The 16,884-nt window shown below is 45.5% G+C and overlaps 2 gene segments (V, D, J or C); both read right to left on the bottom strand.

Annotated features, from left to right (window-relative positions):
• LOC138393889 (T cell receptor alpha chain constant-like) overlaps positions 1-16,884 on the bottom strand; it is a 273,991-nt gene that overhangs the window by 70,983 nt on the left and 186,124 nt on the right.
• LOC138393882 (T cell receptor delta constant-like) overlaps positions 10,072-16,884 on the bottom strand; it is a 171,958-nt gene continuing 165,145 nt past the window's right edge. Inside the window, 4 exon segments of the C gene segment in view lie at positions 10,072-10,602; positions 11,783-11,896; positions 12,254-12,325; positions 12,900-13,178. Of these exon segments, the coding sequence occupies positions 11,784-11,896; positions 12,254-12,325; positions 12,900-13,178 (464 nt within the window).

Raw genomic sequence — 16,884 nt, 5'->3', positions numbered from 1 at the left:
CCTGGTGTTTTAGGTTATTCATGCCACTGTGCACATTTTTTTCCGAAGCTAAGCTACTTACTCAGGGCCACTGTGGTTAACTGTGTCCCACTCCCAAAGATAAATCTGTTGTCATTGTTCATCCAGTCTCTGGCCCTTTGACAAACCCCCTGTGTCTCTTAGGGCAACAACACTGTCTCCTCAGAAACTGGCTCAGATGATCTTTGAGAAAAACTATAGGCTCGTAATAAATATGTGTTAAATTGAATCGTATTAAGCATTCATCTTTTGTTCTTATTTGTTAAGGAATATTTGAATCTCTCTGACAATTTTCAGCTAGAAAAAAATTAATTCTGCCAGATATTACTTGCTGGTTTCATGATTCCTCTAATCTTGGCTCCAAATGTCAGTTTCCTATTAACTCCATACCCACAGGAGTAAGCACCTTTACAAAAACCGGAGGTGTCAGCATCGTTGAAAGGGATGTGGCATCAGCTCTGCTCTTTCCTCACCCGAGAGAGAAACCCCTCTGTTCCCCACAGGTGCCTCATTTCGCCTGGGGGAGGGCTGCCCTCCTGCTGTCTTTCAGAGCAGAGATAGGAGGGAGCAGAGTGGATTTTAGGGATGAAGATGATAAATAAGATATCAAAATGTTATCACACTAGACAGAGATGCCTTCTTCATCTTCTTTTTTTTGGCCAAATTGATGATTTCCCAAAGGCTGTTTTCAGCACTTTTCTCTCTCCTAGATGCAGTAATAACTGGATTCCAACTTGGCATCTGGGCACAAACCTCCAGGCTCTGATGAGTCACACATATTGAACCAAGAAATTATGCTACCCCCCAACGAAGAAGCATGTTTTCCTCTTTTCTCTTGCTGGGCACTGAGGAGTTCAAGCATCATGCACAGGGGGATATAAACTACTAACTCTCAGGTTAGCTTTACAGCTTTATACACTAGCATCCTAGAATGTGAGACCCAGAAGGACACTTAGTGACTGCCTGGGCCAATGCCCTCATTTTAAAGATGAAGATGCTGAAGCTTTGAGGGGTACATTTGCTCAAGGTCATGTAGGTAGGCAGAGGTAGAGCTGAGACTAGAACTCAGGGCATCTGAGTTCCATTCCTGCCTCTGTTGCTTCCTTCATGTGAATCAGGAGAACTAGGACCTTCCCTGGGTGGTCTCTGTCCCCAAGGGTTCTGTTGGCTGGCCCAGGTTGTGATTGTCCCTGTTAAACAGTGGATAAATCACACAAGGGAGGTGTTTGGCTTTGGCATGTATTTTATGATTTTAGAGAGAATTATAGAACCTTCTAATTCATTTAAAAATTTTTATTTCTTAGGCTGCAGGCAACAGCAATTGATAGCAGGGGAAATGGCCCATGAGATCCCAGGGAAGCCAAGGAAAAGATAGAGATTGAAAAATTTGCCCTTTACCAAAAGGATAATCCAACAGAGAGTTGGCTCTGATTATTCTTTCTCTGCAGGACTCATTACAGGGAATGACATCTAGAGCAGGGATGGCAAATACAAGCCGTGTGGTGTTACCTCCTGCTCCTGCTCCTGTGGCAGATATTGCTAATAGACTCATCACTCTTTTCCTCTGAGTGTCGCCATGGCCTCAGAATCCTTCTTACCAGTGTGCTCCAGATAGCCACTCCCGATTATTAGCTTGGTAATTGAGATATAACTCTCCCTGCCCTGGAGAATGGCTGGAGACAAGACCCTACAGGTGGCTTGAGAAGTCTAGCTGGCAAGAGTCAGGCCAGCTCCCACACAGCCCCATCATGAAAAGTGTCACTGACCTGGTTGGACCAAGACTGCTCCAGAGGTGGAAACAGCAATACCACGGAGAATCCCTTCTTCCTCATAGCAGTCCTTCAAATGCTGGCTTTGTAGAGGTCACTGGATAAAAAACCATGGTAGGGGTCTTCATACTCGCTCTTGCCCAAAGGGTCTTCAGCAAGGTCTTTCCCCAAAGCACAGGCCCTGGGTCACCACTGTGCTGCCTGTGCCTGGGGCTAGAAGTCATCTGCTGGGCCTTGTCCCTCTCTGATATGCTTCCTGCTGTCCATCGGGCATGTCTGTCCCAGGGATCTTGGAATGGAATGTGGCACAGGAAGACAGTGCCACATGCAGAAATCTGTTCTCTCAGCCACTCACCCCCGTTACCACACATTCAGCTACTTCTACGCTTTTCTTTTTAAATCATGTTTCCATTCTTTCATAAGGAAGACATGCACTTGTCTGTATCCATCCAAAGAAATTTCCCTATGTCCTCTACTGCTGCATTAGGCTTTTTATACATAAGAAAATATCTTGCCTGTCCTCTTAGGGTGCTATCTCATGTCCTTAAAGACAGTCCTCTTTGGGTGACTAGCTGGGCAGACAGAGAAGCAGTTGCCAGTCCCAGGGTTGAAAGGGGAATGGAGACAGAAATAGCAGCTTTGACTTAAGTTGTGAACAAAGAATGTTTTCCTTCCCTGACCTATTTTCTGTCAACCTCCAGTATGACCTGTTTATGGAGATGGGATAATTAGAGCAGCAGAGGGCGCTGCAAGGTCAAAAACAAAGCCACTCATCTCAAAGGAAATGGGAGAAAAGTCCCTTATTTGAGTGACAGAAGTGATCAAGATCCAAACTGTGGGACAAGGGTGGCTTTGCTTACCGAATCCCTTGGTCCCTACCCATTCTGAGGGCCCCTGTTGAATGGGAGTTTCAGGCTAGGGGGAGACAGCCCTGCCCCATGGGTGGGTGGGTGACTTGGGGAGCTGCACAGGCTGTAGATGCCAGTCAACAGGCTTACAGAAGATGGGGTGGAGACACTCAGGGGCAGTACTTCTTTAGTGGGTCATTAAATCTTGAGGCTGTCTTCTATTCCTAAACTTTGGGGTTACTTGGTCACATATTGTGATCTGTCATGCACGAGCCTGTTATTAATACAACTGTTGGAAGACATAAGAACAGTGGGCTAGAAGGCTTATTTCTCCTGCTCCTAGTGCTCTTAGGGGTTTTGCCTCAGCTGCCTCAGGTCTCAGGGGAGCACAGAGCTCTAGGACATGCTTGCAGCACTGATGGCAAATTAAAGACGTCAGATTTTTTTTTTTTAACCATTGATTGGTACAATGTATCTTTTGCTAAATTTCAAAACTTTAAATTTTAGATTTACTCAGCATCTTTTTTCTCAGCATCTTTGATGAGAATAATGCTCTTAGGAACTACATTCATCTGTCTATTGAATAAAAATGACAATAGCAACAGCAACACCTGACATTCATAGATCATTTATTTGCTGGGTGTATCACATGTGTTATTTCATTTAATTTTCTAATAGTCCTTTGCAAAAGTTATTATTATCTCCATTTTACAGATGGGAAAATTGAGGCTTGGAGGGTTAGGTCATGTTTAAGGTCACATAGCAAGTAAATGGGAGGAGCTATGAACCCAGGCAGACTGGCTCCAGAAGTCTGCTCTTAGCCGTGATACTGCACTCCTGTTTGAGAAGTGCACTTCCTGAACGGGTGCCTTTTGAGGAACACTGGAAGGACACCGGGGCAGGAGAGCCATGGTTATGCCACTCCAAGCAGGGCTCAGTGTCTGAACCCTCAGTGCGAAGCGTTAGGGGAGAGGATGCGTGCCTCTGTGTGAAGGCCCGTGAAGCCCACTTCTCTGTGCTTGGGTGTGGGCAGATGTAGCTGAGGTTGGGCAGTTAGACGAGGAGGAGCAGCTTGACTTGAAGACTGTTAGGGTCTAGATCAGGAAGGGAATACTCAGCTCTCAAATAAATATCAAGCCTGGGTGACACCTATAGAGCAGGGACAGACACCAGGAGACTGTGAATGGGGCAGCAAGCAGAGTCCATGGGCTTGGGAGACCTGGAGGCTCTGACTCTGACTTCTTCCAGCAGGGGGCTGGGGGCTGGGGGTGGGACCCTGCCAGCAGGCGGCGGTGCAGGCCATGGCAGCTGGCAGCTGCTTTGCAGGTGGGGCAGCCACTGGGCCGTGAACCTTCCTCTCCCACATCCAGGGGCCCTGGGGATGCTCCCGGTGGGGCTTTGACCTGTCTGGTGTTTACTTTTGCTATTCTCTGGGCTTAGGGTTGCCAGATAAAATACAGGATACTCAGTGGAATTTGAATTTCAGATAAACAATAAATACTTTAAAAAATACATAAGTATGTTCCAAATATGGCATGGCCCAAATGCCTGTATTACTAATTTTTTTTTTGCTGTTTATTTGAGATGCACATTTAACTGGGTGTCTTGTATTTTTATTTGTTAAATCTGGCAAACTTATCTGTGTCAGTGGTGAGTTTTTAAGTGGAGAGAGTTGCACTCCTTTATTGCACAAATATTGATTGATTGTGATGTGGCAGACACAAGTCTAGGGGCTGGGGACCTATCAGCGAAAAGATCAACAAGGTCTCTGCCCTCATGGAGCCTTTATCATGGTGTGTGTGTGGCTGCAATGGCAGAGATAAACAATAAACGTACAAATCTGATGATTTTAGTTGGTGATTGTGAGAAAATAAGAACAGAGATGTCATTGAAGGTGGTTATGGGTGGGTGGGCGACTAATTTAGTAAGAGTGGCCAGAGAAAGCTTTTTTTTTTTTTTTTTTTTTTTGTTGAGACAGAGTCTCACTTTGTTGCCCAGGCTAGAGTGAGTGCCGTGGCGTCAGCTTAGCTCACAGCAACCTCAGACTCCTCGGCTTAAGCGATCCTACTGCCTCAGCCTCCCGAGTAGCTGGGACTACAGGCATGCGGCACCATGCCCGGCTAATTTTTTCTATATAGATTTTTAGTTGTCCATATAACGTCTTTCTATTTTTAGTAGAGACGGGGTCTCGCTCAGGCTGGTCTCAAACTCCTGACCTTGAGCGATCCACCCGCCTCGGCCTCCCAGAGTGCTAGGATTACAGGCATGAGCCACCGCGCCCGGCCCAGAGAAAGCTTTTTGAGCCAAGATTTGTGAAAAACTGGGCCCAGGGTTTTAGGCAGCTAGAACAGGGCGGCACAGAGGGACCGGAAGGAAGGGCACGGCAGCTGGAGGGGAGAGAATGAGGAGCAGATGTGGGGGGAGGCTGTAGAGGGGGCAGGGGCCAGATCACTTGGGGTGTTACAGGCCCAGGAAGGGGGTCCAGCTGGCATCATGTGATTTACATCGTATGAAGACCCGGAGAGTGGATAGTCCAGGGACAAAAGCAGAAGCAAGGGGACGAGTTAGGAGGTTATTGCAATGGTCCCAGTAAGAGGTGATGGTGTTTGCAGGAGGTGGTGGCAGTGGAGATGGGAGAAGTACTGGATGGACTAGAGGTATATTTTCATGGTAGAACCGACAGGTCTTGCTGATGAATCAGATGTAGGGGAAAAGGTAAATGAATGAACTCCTAGAAACACTCCTGGGTTTTGGGGAGTGAGTCAGTGTTCTGTTTTTCACAGCAGTGCTTCCCAACTGTTGTCATGTCATGGCTTGTGTGGAAAACCATGTTTGTACGGCTTGTGGCTGGGAGTGGCTGGCTCAGGGGCTCCAGCCACCCGAAGCACCCATGGCCGCTCTGAGCACTATCTCAGCAAGCTTGTAATCCACTCAAGGCAGTTCACCCACTGGGAAGCTCTGCTTTGGGGGAGAATTTTCCGGCTGGAGCCAGTGTGTGCTGCAAAGGGCCCAGTGAGAGGTGGAAAGTCATGCTGTCGAAGTACAAGAAGCATTTCAGGATCAGGGCACTGCCTCAAGCATGTGAAATAGAAAACTTCAAGAATGCAAGTCTAGGATAGATTTTACAGCCAATCTCATCCAATCCCCTTTCCTCCCCCTTTACACAGAGGAGTAAGGGACTTGTCCAAAGTGCTCATGCATTTATTCCCTATACCGAGTACAGCAGAGTACATGGAGCTGTGCTAGGTGCTGTGAGGCAGTGCTACTCAAAGGGACGTGTGCTTTGTGGACTGGTACACCAGTCTGCAACCAGATGATACAGAAATGGAGAGTAAACTACTTTTATAGCAATTGGATATCCAAGAATGCCATCATTGGGCATGCAGTTCCTCCCTTCTTTCCTCCTTTCTTTCTTTCCTCCCTCCCTGCCCCTTCCCTTCCTTCATCTTTTTTTTTTTTTTTTTTTAAATAATGTAATTCCTTTTCATTGTCAAAAGTATTAGTTCAAGATGGATTGAGGCCCAAGATCGCAATAACAACAGCAGCTTCCTTGGCTGGAGTCATCTGCCTCAGGAGTCACAGCCAGTTCAGTCACCTGACTGCCGGGGGGCCTGTCTCCCCTCACTTCCCTCCCATCTCCTCCTGCCAGAAGCTCTAAGGAGGTCTCAGAGACTGGAACCCTGTTTTTATTATATATCCTTTGCCCTCATAAGAAGAGAAGATGATTCTTATTGCAGGCTTTAGCCTTTTGTTTTTCTGTAAGTCGATTCATTTGTTTGCATTCCTCCTGTTCTATAACCCCGTTTCCCTTTCTCTGACGTTAGAAGGCTTGGCCTCTTCCCCTCTCACTCTTGGCTTTTCAGTTATTCTCTGCCTGCGGTTTTATTTCTGGGTCCTTCCACCCCTGTAGAAGGGGTAGAAGTTCTGTGCTGGGGCTGTGCTGGACCCAGTGCCTGGGGAGTGCAGAATTCACTATTTTCTCATCTCTCCACAGACAAGGGCATGCTGTGTAACGAAGTGACTTCAAGCCAGATAGCGGCCAGTGGCAGTGAGGTGACACTGCGCTGCACTTACAACGTTGGATTCTCAAATCCAGATTTACTCTGGCACTGAATAAGGCCAGATTATTCCTTTCAGTTTGTCCTTTACAAGGGTGCCACCAGATCTCAAGGTGTAGCTTTTACTCCAGGTCGGTTTTCTGTGAAGCACAGTCAGACCCAGAAAACCCTCTACCTGCTAATGTCCCCAGTGAAGACTGAAGACAGTGCCACTTACTATTGCTTCTCTGCCACAGTGACACTGGTGCCCAGGAAATCTGTACACAACCCCCCAGGCACAGGTCTGGGGAGCTACCTCTCAGGGCAGGCCACGTCCTAGACCTGGCATCCTTCTCCCAGCCGTTTCGTGTTCCAGCCTGGCCTTTACAGTGTCCTGAAGTCTCTGCTGAGACGTCATATCCAGGGAGCACCCGGGCTTCAGAGGAGCAGAGCATCTCCCCACTTCTGACTCAGTGGGCCCATGCCACCTGAGTGACTCGTGGTAGGCAAGGAGTGCCGCGTGTGTGAGGGGTACGGTCTCTGTGTCCCCCTGGCCAGGTCACACCTGGTACTGACTGGGGCTTGTGCTGCATTTGCTGTGAGGGTATCAGATGGTGCAGGTGAGGGGTCCATCTAAGGTGAGCCATCAGCAGTGTCTTTATATTACTCTCCATCATCATTTATTCATTATTGTGAATTGATCTGTTTTCATTTTAAGAATCAATTTGAACATAAAGTTATGTACTTAAAAAATTTCCCCCAGTTTATCTTTTGCATCTTCTTACATCCAACCATCTTATTTCTCCCTGATGCTCTCTGATGCCTCCATTTTACTTTAATTAGAGAAATTTTTTTCTTCCACTGAAGAGCACTGAGGTATCCTAGAACGTTGTCTGCGAATCCCAGGATCCCAGCTTCCAAATCCCTGAGTTTGGAGCTCGGTGGTGTCTCCGGCAGAGAAAATTCCCTCTGGGGGAAGCCGAGGATGTGATGTTGCCGTAGATACACCCTCAGCCCCTGGGCCTCATCCCCTCCTTCCTCAACTTCTGTTGAATTCTCTGCCTTAATAGAACTTTAGAGTTATTAGGTGCAATCTTAGAAATGGAAGAGGCCTTCCATATTATTTTATAGGAAATACGCTGAAGCCCAGAGAAGTTCGGGCATTCCCAAGGTCTCATAGCTGGCTAAGGACAGAGCCAGGGATGGGGCCCTGCACTTCCAGGGCTCTGTCCTGGGGCTGCACCCTGAGGCTTGATCACAGGCAGTTTGGGCAGCAGTTTCCCTGCACCGCAGGAACAGCGGGTGGACAGTAGCCACTGTGTGGATGGATGGAAAGAACACAGGGTGAGGGAGCCCAAGGCCTTGGGCAAGTGGCTCAGCCCCCTGGAGCCCCTGTTCTGCTGCCTCTTGGGTGTGTCACATGTTTGTCACACAGTCCACATGATGGGTGTGTCACATGTCTGTCACACAGTCCACATGATGGGTGTGTCACATGTCTGTCACACAGTCCACATGATGGGTGTGTCACATGTCCATCACACAGGCCACATGATGTGTGTGTCACATGTCCGTCACACAGTCCATATGATGGGTGTGTCACATGTCCGTCACACAGGCCACATGATGGGTGTGTCACATGTCCGTCACACAGGCCACATGCATGGCCCCTGGATTGGAAGGCAGCTGCTGTCCTCCCTGGCTCTAGCCTTAAACCTTTTCTGGAGGCTCCTTTCAGTGGAAGAAATTCATGGTGACATGCTAGATTTTTTTTTTTCCCTGGCAAAGTGGGCCAGAGGCTGGCTCATCTATATGCTAAATAAAGGACAATCCTGAAGTTCAGTCTAGCTGGTATTCAGATTGACACCTTGTCCTCATTTGGGGAATGCAGAGTGCTCTTGTAGCAGGAACTTTGGGCTGACAGTCTTTTTTTTTTAATGATTTTTTTTCTTTTTTTAAAATTTTAATAGATTTAGGAGGTACAAGTTGAATTCTGTCACATGTATACATTGTGTAGTGGTGGAGTCTGGGCTTTTGGTGCACCCATCACCCGAGTAGTGTACATTGAACCCCACAGGTACTTTTTCATCCCCCCTCCAACCCCCTCGTGAGTCTCCAATGTCCATGATGCCACTCTGTGTGGGGCTGACAGTCTTGAGACCTGGGTTCTGCTCCAAGCGATATCCCTGCCTCATAGAATTACTTTGGACAGGGTACATACTTTTTTGGGGGGGAGTGGGGAGGGCATGCTTTTGTCCCATCTGAAATGAGGGTGTAATCTTTTCATTGCTAGCAACTTCAGAGGAACATCCTAATGTTACCCACGGTAACGGATGTGAATGTTTTAGAAACAGGCATTCTTTCCACATACAAGATGAAGTTGTGGGGAATCTTTCAATTGCTGATCCTTGGATGGGCCCGGCTTACCCAATAACAGATTGTCCTAAACCCATGGACTCTGCTATTGCCCCCTTTCTTTTGCTGGGCTGCCAAGATGTGATGCGGGGGTTTGCAGTTGGTGATGGCAAGCAGAGTTGATGTTTGCTCTTTCACTTGGAACCCCCCGCCCCCCACCTGACACTTCACATAGGTGCTGAGGAAACCACAATAATGGGCTGCTCAGGCTCTGCTACCTGAGCGGGTGCACCTGGGAAAAGCTGTGGCTTTCCTGAGGTGGGAGTCGCACAGCTCGTTAGCCACAGCGAGGGTGCTGCTGTTGTTACTGCTGTAGCAGCAGCCGGAAACCCAGGGCTGGGTCCCCAAGGCAGGGGCTCTGTAGGCTTGGGGTACGGGAAGCTGCGGCGTGACCTATAAGCTCAGTTTGGCTTTCAGCTGACTAATAGTGAGTTCACAGAGCGGACTTGCCCCCTGCAGTGGTCCACAATGAATAAAGCCAGAGGTGAGGTACGTACAATGCAGTTTAATAAATGCAACAGAGACAGGGGCTGAGAAGAAAGGCAGAAAACCACCAACACCAAAGGCCCAGGCAAAAGAGTCAGTGCCCAGTGATCTCAAACTCCCTGTGCATAGACTGGCAGGCAAAAGACAGTAAAAATATTGTTTTTATAGGGGAAAGAGAGGGGTCCCATTACTATCTCTCCCTTCAAAAACACTTGCTCGAAAGCAGGGCCAATGTCTTTTTTGTACTCTCACTACAGTGCCTGGAACTTAGACGGAGTCAGTTCACGTATATTAAATTAATTAACAGAAGGAAGTACCTTTCCTCTGTATTTTACTCTGATCTTTGCTAATAGATTGGACAGTACTGAGATGAGATTTCAGAAACCCCATTGCCTGATCAAAGAGTATTAGGGAAGTCAAATGTAAACTTGTTTGTAAAGTATTGGAAAAGCAGAAAGTGCTGAAACTTTGTCCCCCTCCCTCGTCATGCAAAATGTCTCGTGTGGCTGTGGAAGTGAATACAGAGGGTAGGACAAGGTGGGCAGAGGTGGATGCCGGTGTGGGGCAAATCTTGGCTTGGTTGAGCAGAGGCTTCCATGTTTAGGTACAAGGACACCTGCTCTTCTTCCCCCAGGGCCTATTTTCCTCATGGAGAATGGAGCTGGGAGCCTGTTGGTTCCCACTTTCTACTTCTGAAGGTAAAGAAAGTCAAAAGGAATGAAATACCATTTTCAAAGTGTATCAGTTGTAGTAAAAAAAGAGTCCTACATCCCTTTATGTCCCTCTATACTTTAAAAAGCAACATATAAATAGGTTAGGACCATAAACCCTCATCTCCAGGACTTTTGTCTTTCTACCAGGCTGGAGGATGAGCTGGGTTTGTTGCCTCCAAAGAAAAACTGGTTTGTCCAGCAGCGTTTCAAACAAGGCTGTGACGGGTCAGCTGGAATCAGAAGTGAGAAGCCCAGGAGAAATCATCTTTTAAAACTTTTGGTTTCTTTCAAGGAATGTGGCCTCCTTGTGCCAGTCAGCCTGCAAGTGAAGAAAGTTGTTAGAGCACCATAGATTGTCAGCGCTAGATGGGATCCTAGGGGTCATGTAGTCTGGGGGCGGCCAGCACTTGCTATGCTGGACCATTGCAGACATCACTAATCTACTGTGGCGTGTTTCCCTTCCACATATGGCGACAGTTCAGCTAGTTCAGCTGTCAGTGTTGGCACAAGTCATGAAACCCATTTGCTCTCCTTTAGTCATGTTTAACTCCTTTGTTTTATAGATACAAAAACCCAGGCCCATAGAGGTGACACACACTGGCTAAGGCAACACAGTGAGTTAGTGATAAAGTCAGGACTAAAACCCAGATTGTTTTAGTGCTAGCGTAGTGCTCTTTTTATACAGTCACTGTGTCTGCCGGACTGTCAGTAAAATAACAAGTGGGCTGGACACCCACTTGGGAATGACTGGGTATGTTTACAGTCCAACCCTCGAAGTCTAGGGCTGTACCTAGAACAGGAGCTGGGGCTGATAAGTATGTGGGGTATTGGAGAAGGAATAAGGGGGATGAGCTCCACAGGCAGACCTAGGCCCTGTTTGAATTTCATGCACAAGATTACTTGAAAGGGGAATGCAAGTAACAAGCAAATAATTAATGTCTCAGCCCCAGCTTTGTATGTATCCTGAGTAGCTAGTAGTGGGCTATTCACTACCAATGGGGCGGGGGTCAGGTTCTTCCCAAAAACAGGTCGGTCCACACATGGACAGGCTGGTCCTATGACTAGGGAGTGGGAGCTGACATTCCCTTTATCTGACGAAGATAGGTTCTGCTTCCCCTCAATATTTTTCAGGTGGAGCTTTACTTAAGGCTTTGCAAATAACCCGTGGCCTCTTGGCCAAATAAACAGCAGTGAAAGACTAATTCTCCTTATTTAGCTTCAATTTTCTCTCTGGGGTGGAGGTGGGTTATTGGCTGGTATATTAGAAAAATAGTACGTTATACTACCTAATGGGTTTTGAGTCTGGCTCAAAATGAAAGGGTAACAGGAGATGGGCTATTGTTATGCTGAGTATCTGAGAGAGCCCACCTTATTAATTCTAAATATGTCTCTATTTTCCCTTCCCGATGATTCTTGGTTTCTTACCATTCCTAAACCTATTTTCCCCATGTGCAGCATAATTTCGGTGGAGGTGGGAATAAGAGGCGGCTAATTCTTACCTTAAAAGAAAAATAGCTTGGCAGTCAAGAGGAAATTGACACCAACACTCTTGGCAAACAGCATTCGTAGCCCCAGCACTGTGAGGGACACTGTGTTCACCTTCTCGGTGTGACCTATGGTTGAACAAGAGTGAAGAGAGTGGCTTCAGGGAGAGATGCAATTCTCTTCCCCAAACTGGCTTATAGCGGAAACCAGGCTGCCCCAGATCTCCACGGTTCTCGTTGGCCTGCAAGCCCCGCATGGTGCCAGGCAGCCCTCGGGCTGGGCTCACACCCAGCCAGGCCAGCTTTGGAAGCCTGTGCCTGTAGCCAGACAAGCTCTGCTGGGGGGAGTCAGAGGCTCAAGAGACCCACTGGGCTCAGTATAGTTTTTGTTTTCTTTTAAAATCTGATGTTTTTTGACCCCAGTTGACAATTACAGAGTTTGCTTTAACCCTCAATCCTGAGATTGGCCCTGTCATTTGAACTAACCTTTGGGTTTCTGGCACCTCTCTGCAGTTTGCTTCATTGTGGGTTTTTCTGGTTCCCTTGGTTTTATATCATCTGGAACAAACATCAGTGGTCAGGGTTACATTGGCAACCAAGGGGCTCAAAAAACTGTAGGGTTTTAAAACTAGAGGAGACTTTAGGTAAGTAAACTGAAGACCAGAGGGTGTAACCTGGTTAAGGTCCTACAGCTATTGACACAACCAACATGCTTCCCATTCTGGGCTTTTTTCATTGTACCATGAGGCCAACATCCAGGCATGCCTGTAGTACGTAGGAAGAACTAGGGTTCTTAACCCCATCCTGGGCTGAACTGCCCTTTGTGTTGGAATTTAACACTGGATTAGACTACACATGGACTTTCAATCCCAGACTTGAGTAGTAGGACTGTTGCTCATGTGAAGGAGGCAGTGGTTGGTGAGGAGGAGAGATGGGAATGAAACGAGATGGCTTTACCTTAGATTCTAGCTTTTCCTTCCCAGTCAATGGCAGGCTATAGCTGTTCCCAAGTCTTGTTTCCAGCATGATGCCATATTGAGAAGTATCTGTCTAGAGTTTATATCTCTAACTTGCCTTTCCCCCAATTTTTGTTCCCCATAATCTGTACCCCTTAAAGCCAGATACAACTTACCTGAAGAATTTTTCTTCACTTCAAAGTCTGTGGAGTGCACTATTTCATTGTTGTGCTGAACTGAACATGTCACTGAATTTGAATCTTCATACCGACCAAGCTTGACAGCACTGTACTTCCCACTGGGAGTGACGACAATAGCAGGGTCAAATTCTTTTATCTTCTTGGATGATCGGAGATTTATATTCACATTCTTGGGGTAGAAGTCCTTCACCAGACAAGCGACATTTGTTCCATTTTTCATGACGAAAACAGATGGTTTGGAAGGAGGCTGACTTCCTACAAATATAACAAACTTACTTTGTGAGATGATTATCCGCAACTTTGTGGGAGTTAAACAGCCGTGATTAACGCCAATTACCCTGGGGCCAAACACTATGCTCCCGACTTCCGTGCATCCTGTTAGTGACCTGGGCTTGTCAGCACTTCCATGAAAGGATGGCCACGGGGAGCAGACATGAAACGCAGTCAGTTTGACTTCTAGGTAGGAGCTGCTAAGAAAGAGCTGGAAGCAGAGATGGAAAATAACAACTACAAAGAATTTTCTGGATCATCTGGGTTTCAATTATCTATGTTTTATTAATCAATCCTGACAATTGAAGTCAGCCTGGATACCTGTCTGCATTAGTTGGTTTATTTTAAATGCATGAGCCTTTGGAGGGAGATCAGGGCAGGTGTTCAGGCTTTGCATTATGCCAGTTAAAGAATCAAGGGTCTGAGAAGGACTGTATAACTCGTTCAAATGCTCTGAGGATGACGGTGTTAGGGTCACTGCAGGGTGTCATCCCCATTTCATGGACTGGAACGGGACCTGCCAAAGTTAAGTGGAACATCTCTGCGTTTAGGTAAATGCTTATTCTTTTGTAAAGGACTGCCTACTGTGGAGTTTCCTTTGAGTCTCTAATCAGAGAATAACAACTATCATTCTCAGGAAGTCCTTATAGACATAAAACTCATATAAGCCCATTTCTTCCTGTTTTATTCTAAGAGGAGCTATGGAATGTTGTTCTCAGTAATTAGATCCCCTCCTGGCCTTCTCTTCTTTCATGCCTCACCTTGGACTGTCATCTATCTGCTACTCTGTATACGCATCCTTTTCTTTCCTTAAAAACCAAAAGTCTTGAAGCTTGAGAGAGGTAATAATGATACTTTCACACTGTGCCTTACTGAAGTGTTTGAATTGTGATTAAGTTTTGTGTCCATGGAGACCTGGATTCTTAGGCTCTTTTCAAATAACTGCTAAAGAAAGAGGCCTGCCAATATCTGAAATCAGGAAAGACAATCAATCTGTGAATGGCCATCTGGATATAGTTCCAATCCTACACTTAATTGCTGATTTTCTCTATTAATTGCTCCCATAAATACAGCTGTTAGTATTTAAAACTTAGGTGAGTTTGGCTTCTTGGCATCAAATGAAAAATATGTTGCATTCTAGCATACATTTTATCTATTATGGTCTACAATCAAGATATTAGGTATTGCTGAACAAAAAGTTGTTAATGAATGTGTAAATGGAAAATAAACAATTTTTTTAATGTTTTACTCTGAGTCTAGATTTAGATTTCAGCTATGAAGCTCATGGTAGTAGAGCTACAACCAAATCAACTGTTTATGTCTGGTTGAGAGGGAGTGATTCCTAGTCAGGAAGTTCCTGCTGATTAGCTCTTTGTAAATGGACCATGGCGGATCAGGGCTTTCCTAGGAACCGACCATTCAGAGGAGCCCCCTCACCACTACCATCATAATTCTCCTTCTTTTCTCTGCTGGGAAGCTCAGCTGAAAGACTAATTCTGTTCCAGTGACTCAGGGCAGGAAACTCATTCCTAAGAATCTGGTTCCTTATAATTTTGCTTTAGCTCTAGATAAAAGGGAGGATTTGGAATTTTTCAAAGGGCTTTCCTGGAACCTGCTTTCAACCTGCATGAGAAAACCATCATTATTTTGTTTCCGTGCATAGCTGAAGCCACTGATAACAGAAACTGATAACCCTAGCATTCAGGGCTGAAACCACATGTGTTGCTCATTCACCTCCCTTCAGAACTGCAACATTCTTGCTCATTATCCTGACTTTGGTTTGAGATATACTCTGGTTGACTTTTAAGGGAATTATGAGTTAGAAAGGAAACTTGTCCATTAAAAAAATAAAAACCCTCCCCTTGTTTATTTAAGCATATGACTTAATCCTAGTCTGATTTAGTTGGGCAATTAAAGCTTGCTGGAATTTTAAAATATAAATTCATCAGCAGTTGTCAATGATCACTTTGGGTTGAGGAGATGGGATTTGAATAATTTGAACAATGGTGAAGAATTTGAACGTTGAAGAAGGTCATGTACTTATGATACTGAGCTCTGAATCTATTAGACAACATTTTGGATAGAGCATAATGCCTTGATTTGGTAAAACATTTTTCTTAGACCATCTTTCTAGGTTAATGTCTATATGTTCAAAATAATTGTTTGAAAGAAAAGTGTTTTATTTAATCAATTTTTTGGCATCTTGGTAACCTAAGAAAAAGCTATCTGATTGAATTAAAACTTTTTTAGAAGAATGGAATGCACTCAATATAGTTGCCACATGTATCCTAGTCTATCTTATATTTGGCTTAAACCAAAAATTGAAGTTGTATAAAATTATAGTTCAAAATTTAAATTAAAAACTTAATCATTTATCTTTTGAGAATTGCCAGTCTTTCTTCTTGGTCCACAAATGTTATTATATTTCAACATGTGTTTCAAGTACTATTTGTTTGGACAATTGTTTTATTTTCAGACTTTCTCTTTTTATGAGTATCAACACAATGCTAAGTTTAAGTGCTGGTAGACAATACAAAAAGAAGCGCATACCCTTCCTGAATAGTCTTTCTTAATTTATAAACTTAGAAATCATCTATGTTTTAGATTCACATAGAGTCCAACTGATCCCCTAAGAACTGGAACATCTATGATAGATGTTACTCAGAATTTCAAGACTTTCTGCCAATATGGGATTTAACTTAAACCCTGAGTTTGCTCTACCTGATTACTCTGACCAGGCTAACCACCTCTTTCTAGAATCTTCCAAGATGCAGGATATTTGTTTTCAGTTTGCAATGAGGCATGTACATGAGTCAACCAAAGGGACATGCAAGGACGAACCAGCCCTCTGGGGAATTGGGGCCAAAGTGCCCCTGGCCACTGTCTCCCCCCACACCTGAATGCTCCAACTCCTAGTGTAATTCTTCTAGATTTCTTTGTGTTTTCTGGGCCGTTCTGAAGAGTTCAGAAATAAGTGGGAGCTATAGTCTTAATATACAGTATATATATTTAAAATTAAAAGTAGCCACAGAACTACTGCAGTGACTCAGTCTGGCATCTTCAATCTGGCCCACTTCTGTTTTTTTTTTTTTTTTTTGAGACAGAGTCTCACTCTGTTGCCCAGGCTAGAGTGAGTGCTGTGGCATCAGCCTAGCTCACAGCAACCTCAAACTCCTGAGCTCAAGGGATTCTCCTGTCTCAGCCTCCCGAGTAGCTGGGACTACAGGCATGCACCACCATGCCCGGCTAATTTTTTCTATATATATTTTTAGCTGTCCATATAATTTCTATTTTAGTAGAAATGGGGTCTCACTCTTGCTCAGGCTGGTCTCCAACTCCTGAGCTCAAACAATCCGCCCACCTCGGCCTCTCAGAGTGCTAGGATAACAGGCGTGAGCCACCCCGCCCGGCCTTAATGGCCCACTTCTTATCGGCCCTACTCCATCTCCTAGTTATAATTTCATTTACTAGTTATAATTTGTAATGCAAACTTGATGGTAGCCCCAGTCCCAGGCCTCAAATTATCCCTAGAAATATAGGAAAAACATCAACTCACGGGGCTCCACGAAGAGTTTGGTGCCAGTTCCAAAAAACATCTGTCGGGTATCCCAGGAGCACATTGTGACACTGCCGTACCGGTAACCAGCCTGGGGCTGGCCCTGGGGCCTGGGCTCCCTACCTGCATGTCTCA

The sequence above is a fragment of the Eulemur rufifrons genome, chromosome 2 (genome assembly GCF_041146395.1).
Source record: "Eulemur rufifrons isolate Redbay chromosome 2, OSU_ERuf_1, whole genome shotgun sequence".
Classification (NCBI taxonomy): Eukaryota; Metazoa; Chordata; class Mammalia; order Primates; family Lemuridae; genus Eulemur; species Eulemur rufifrons.
Note: the sequence above shows the minus strand (reverse complement) of the source record. Positions and strands in the feature narration are given on the sequence as shown.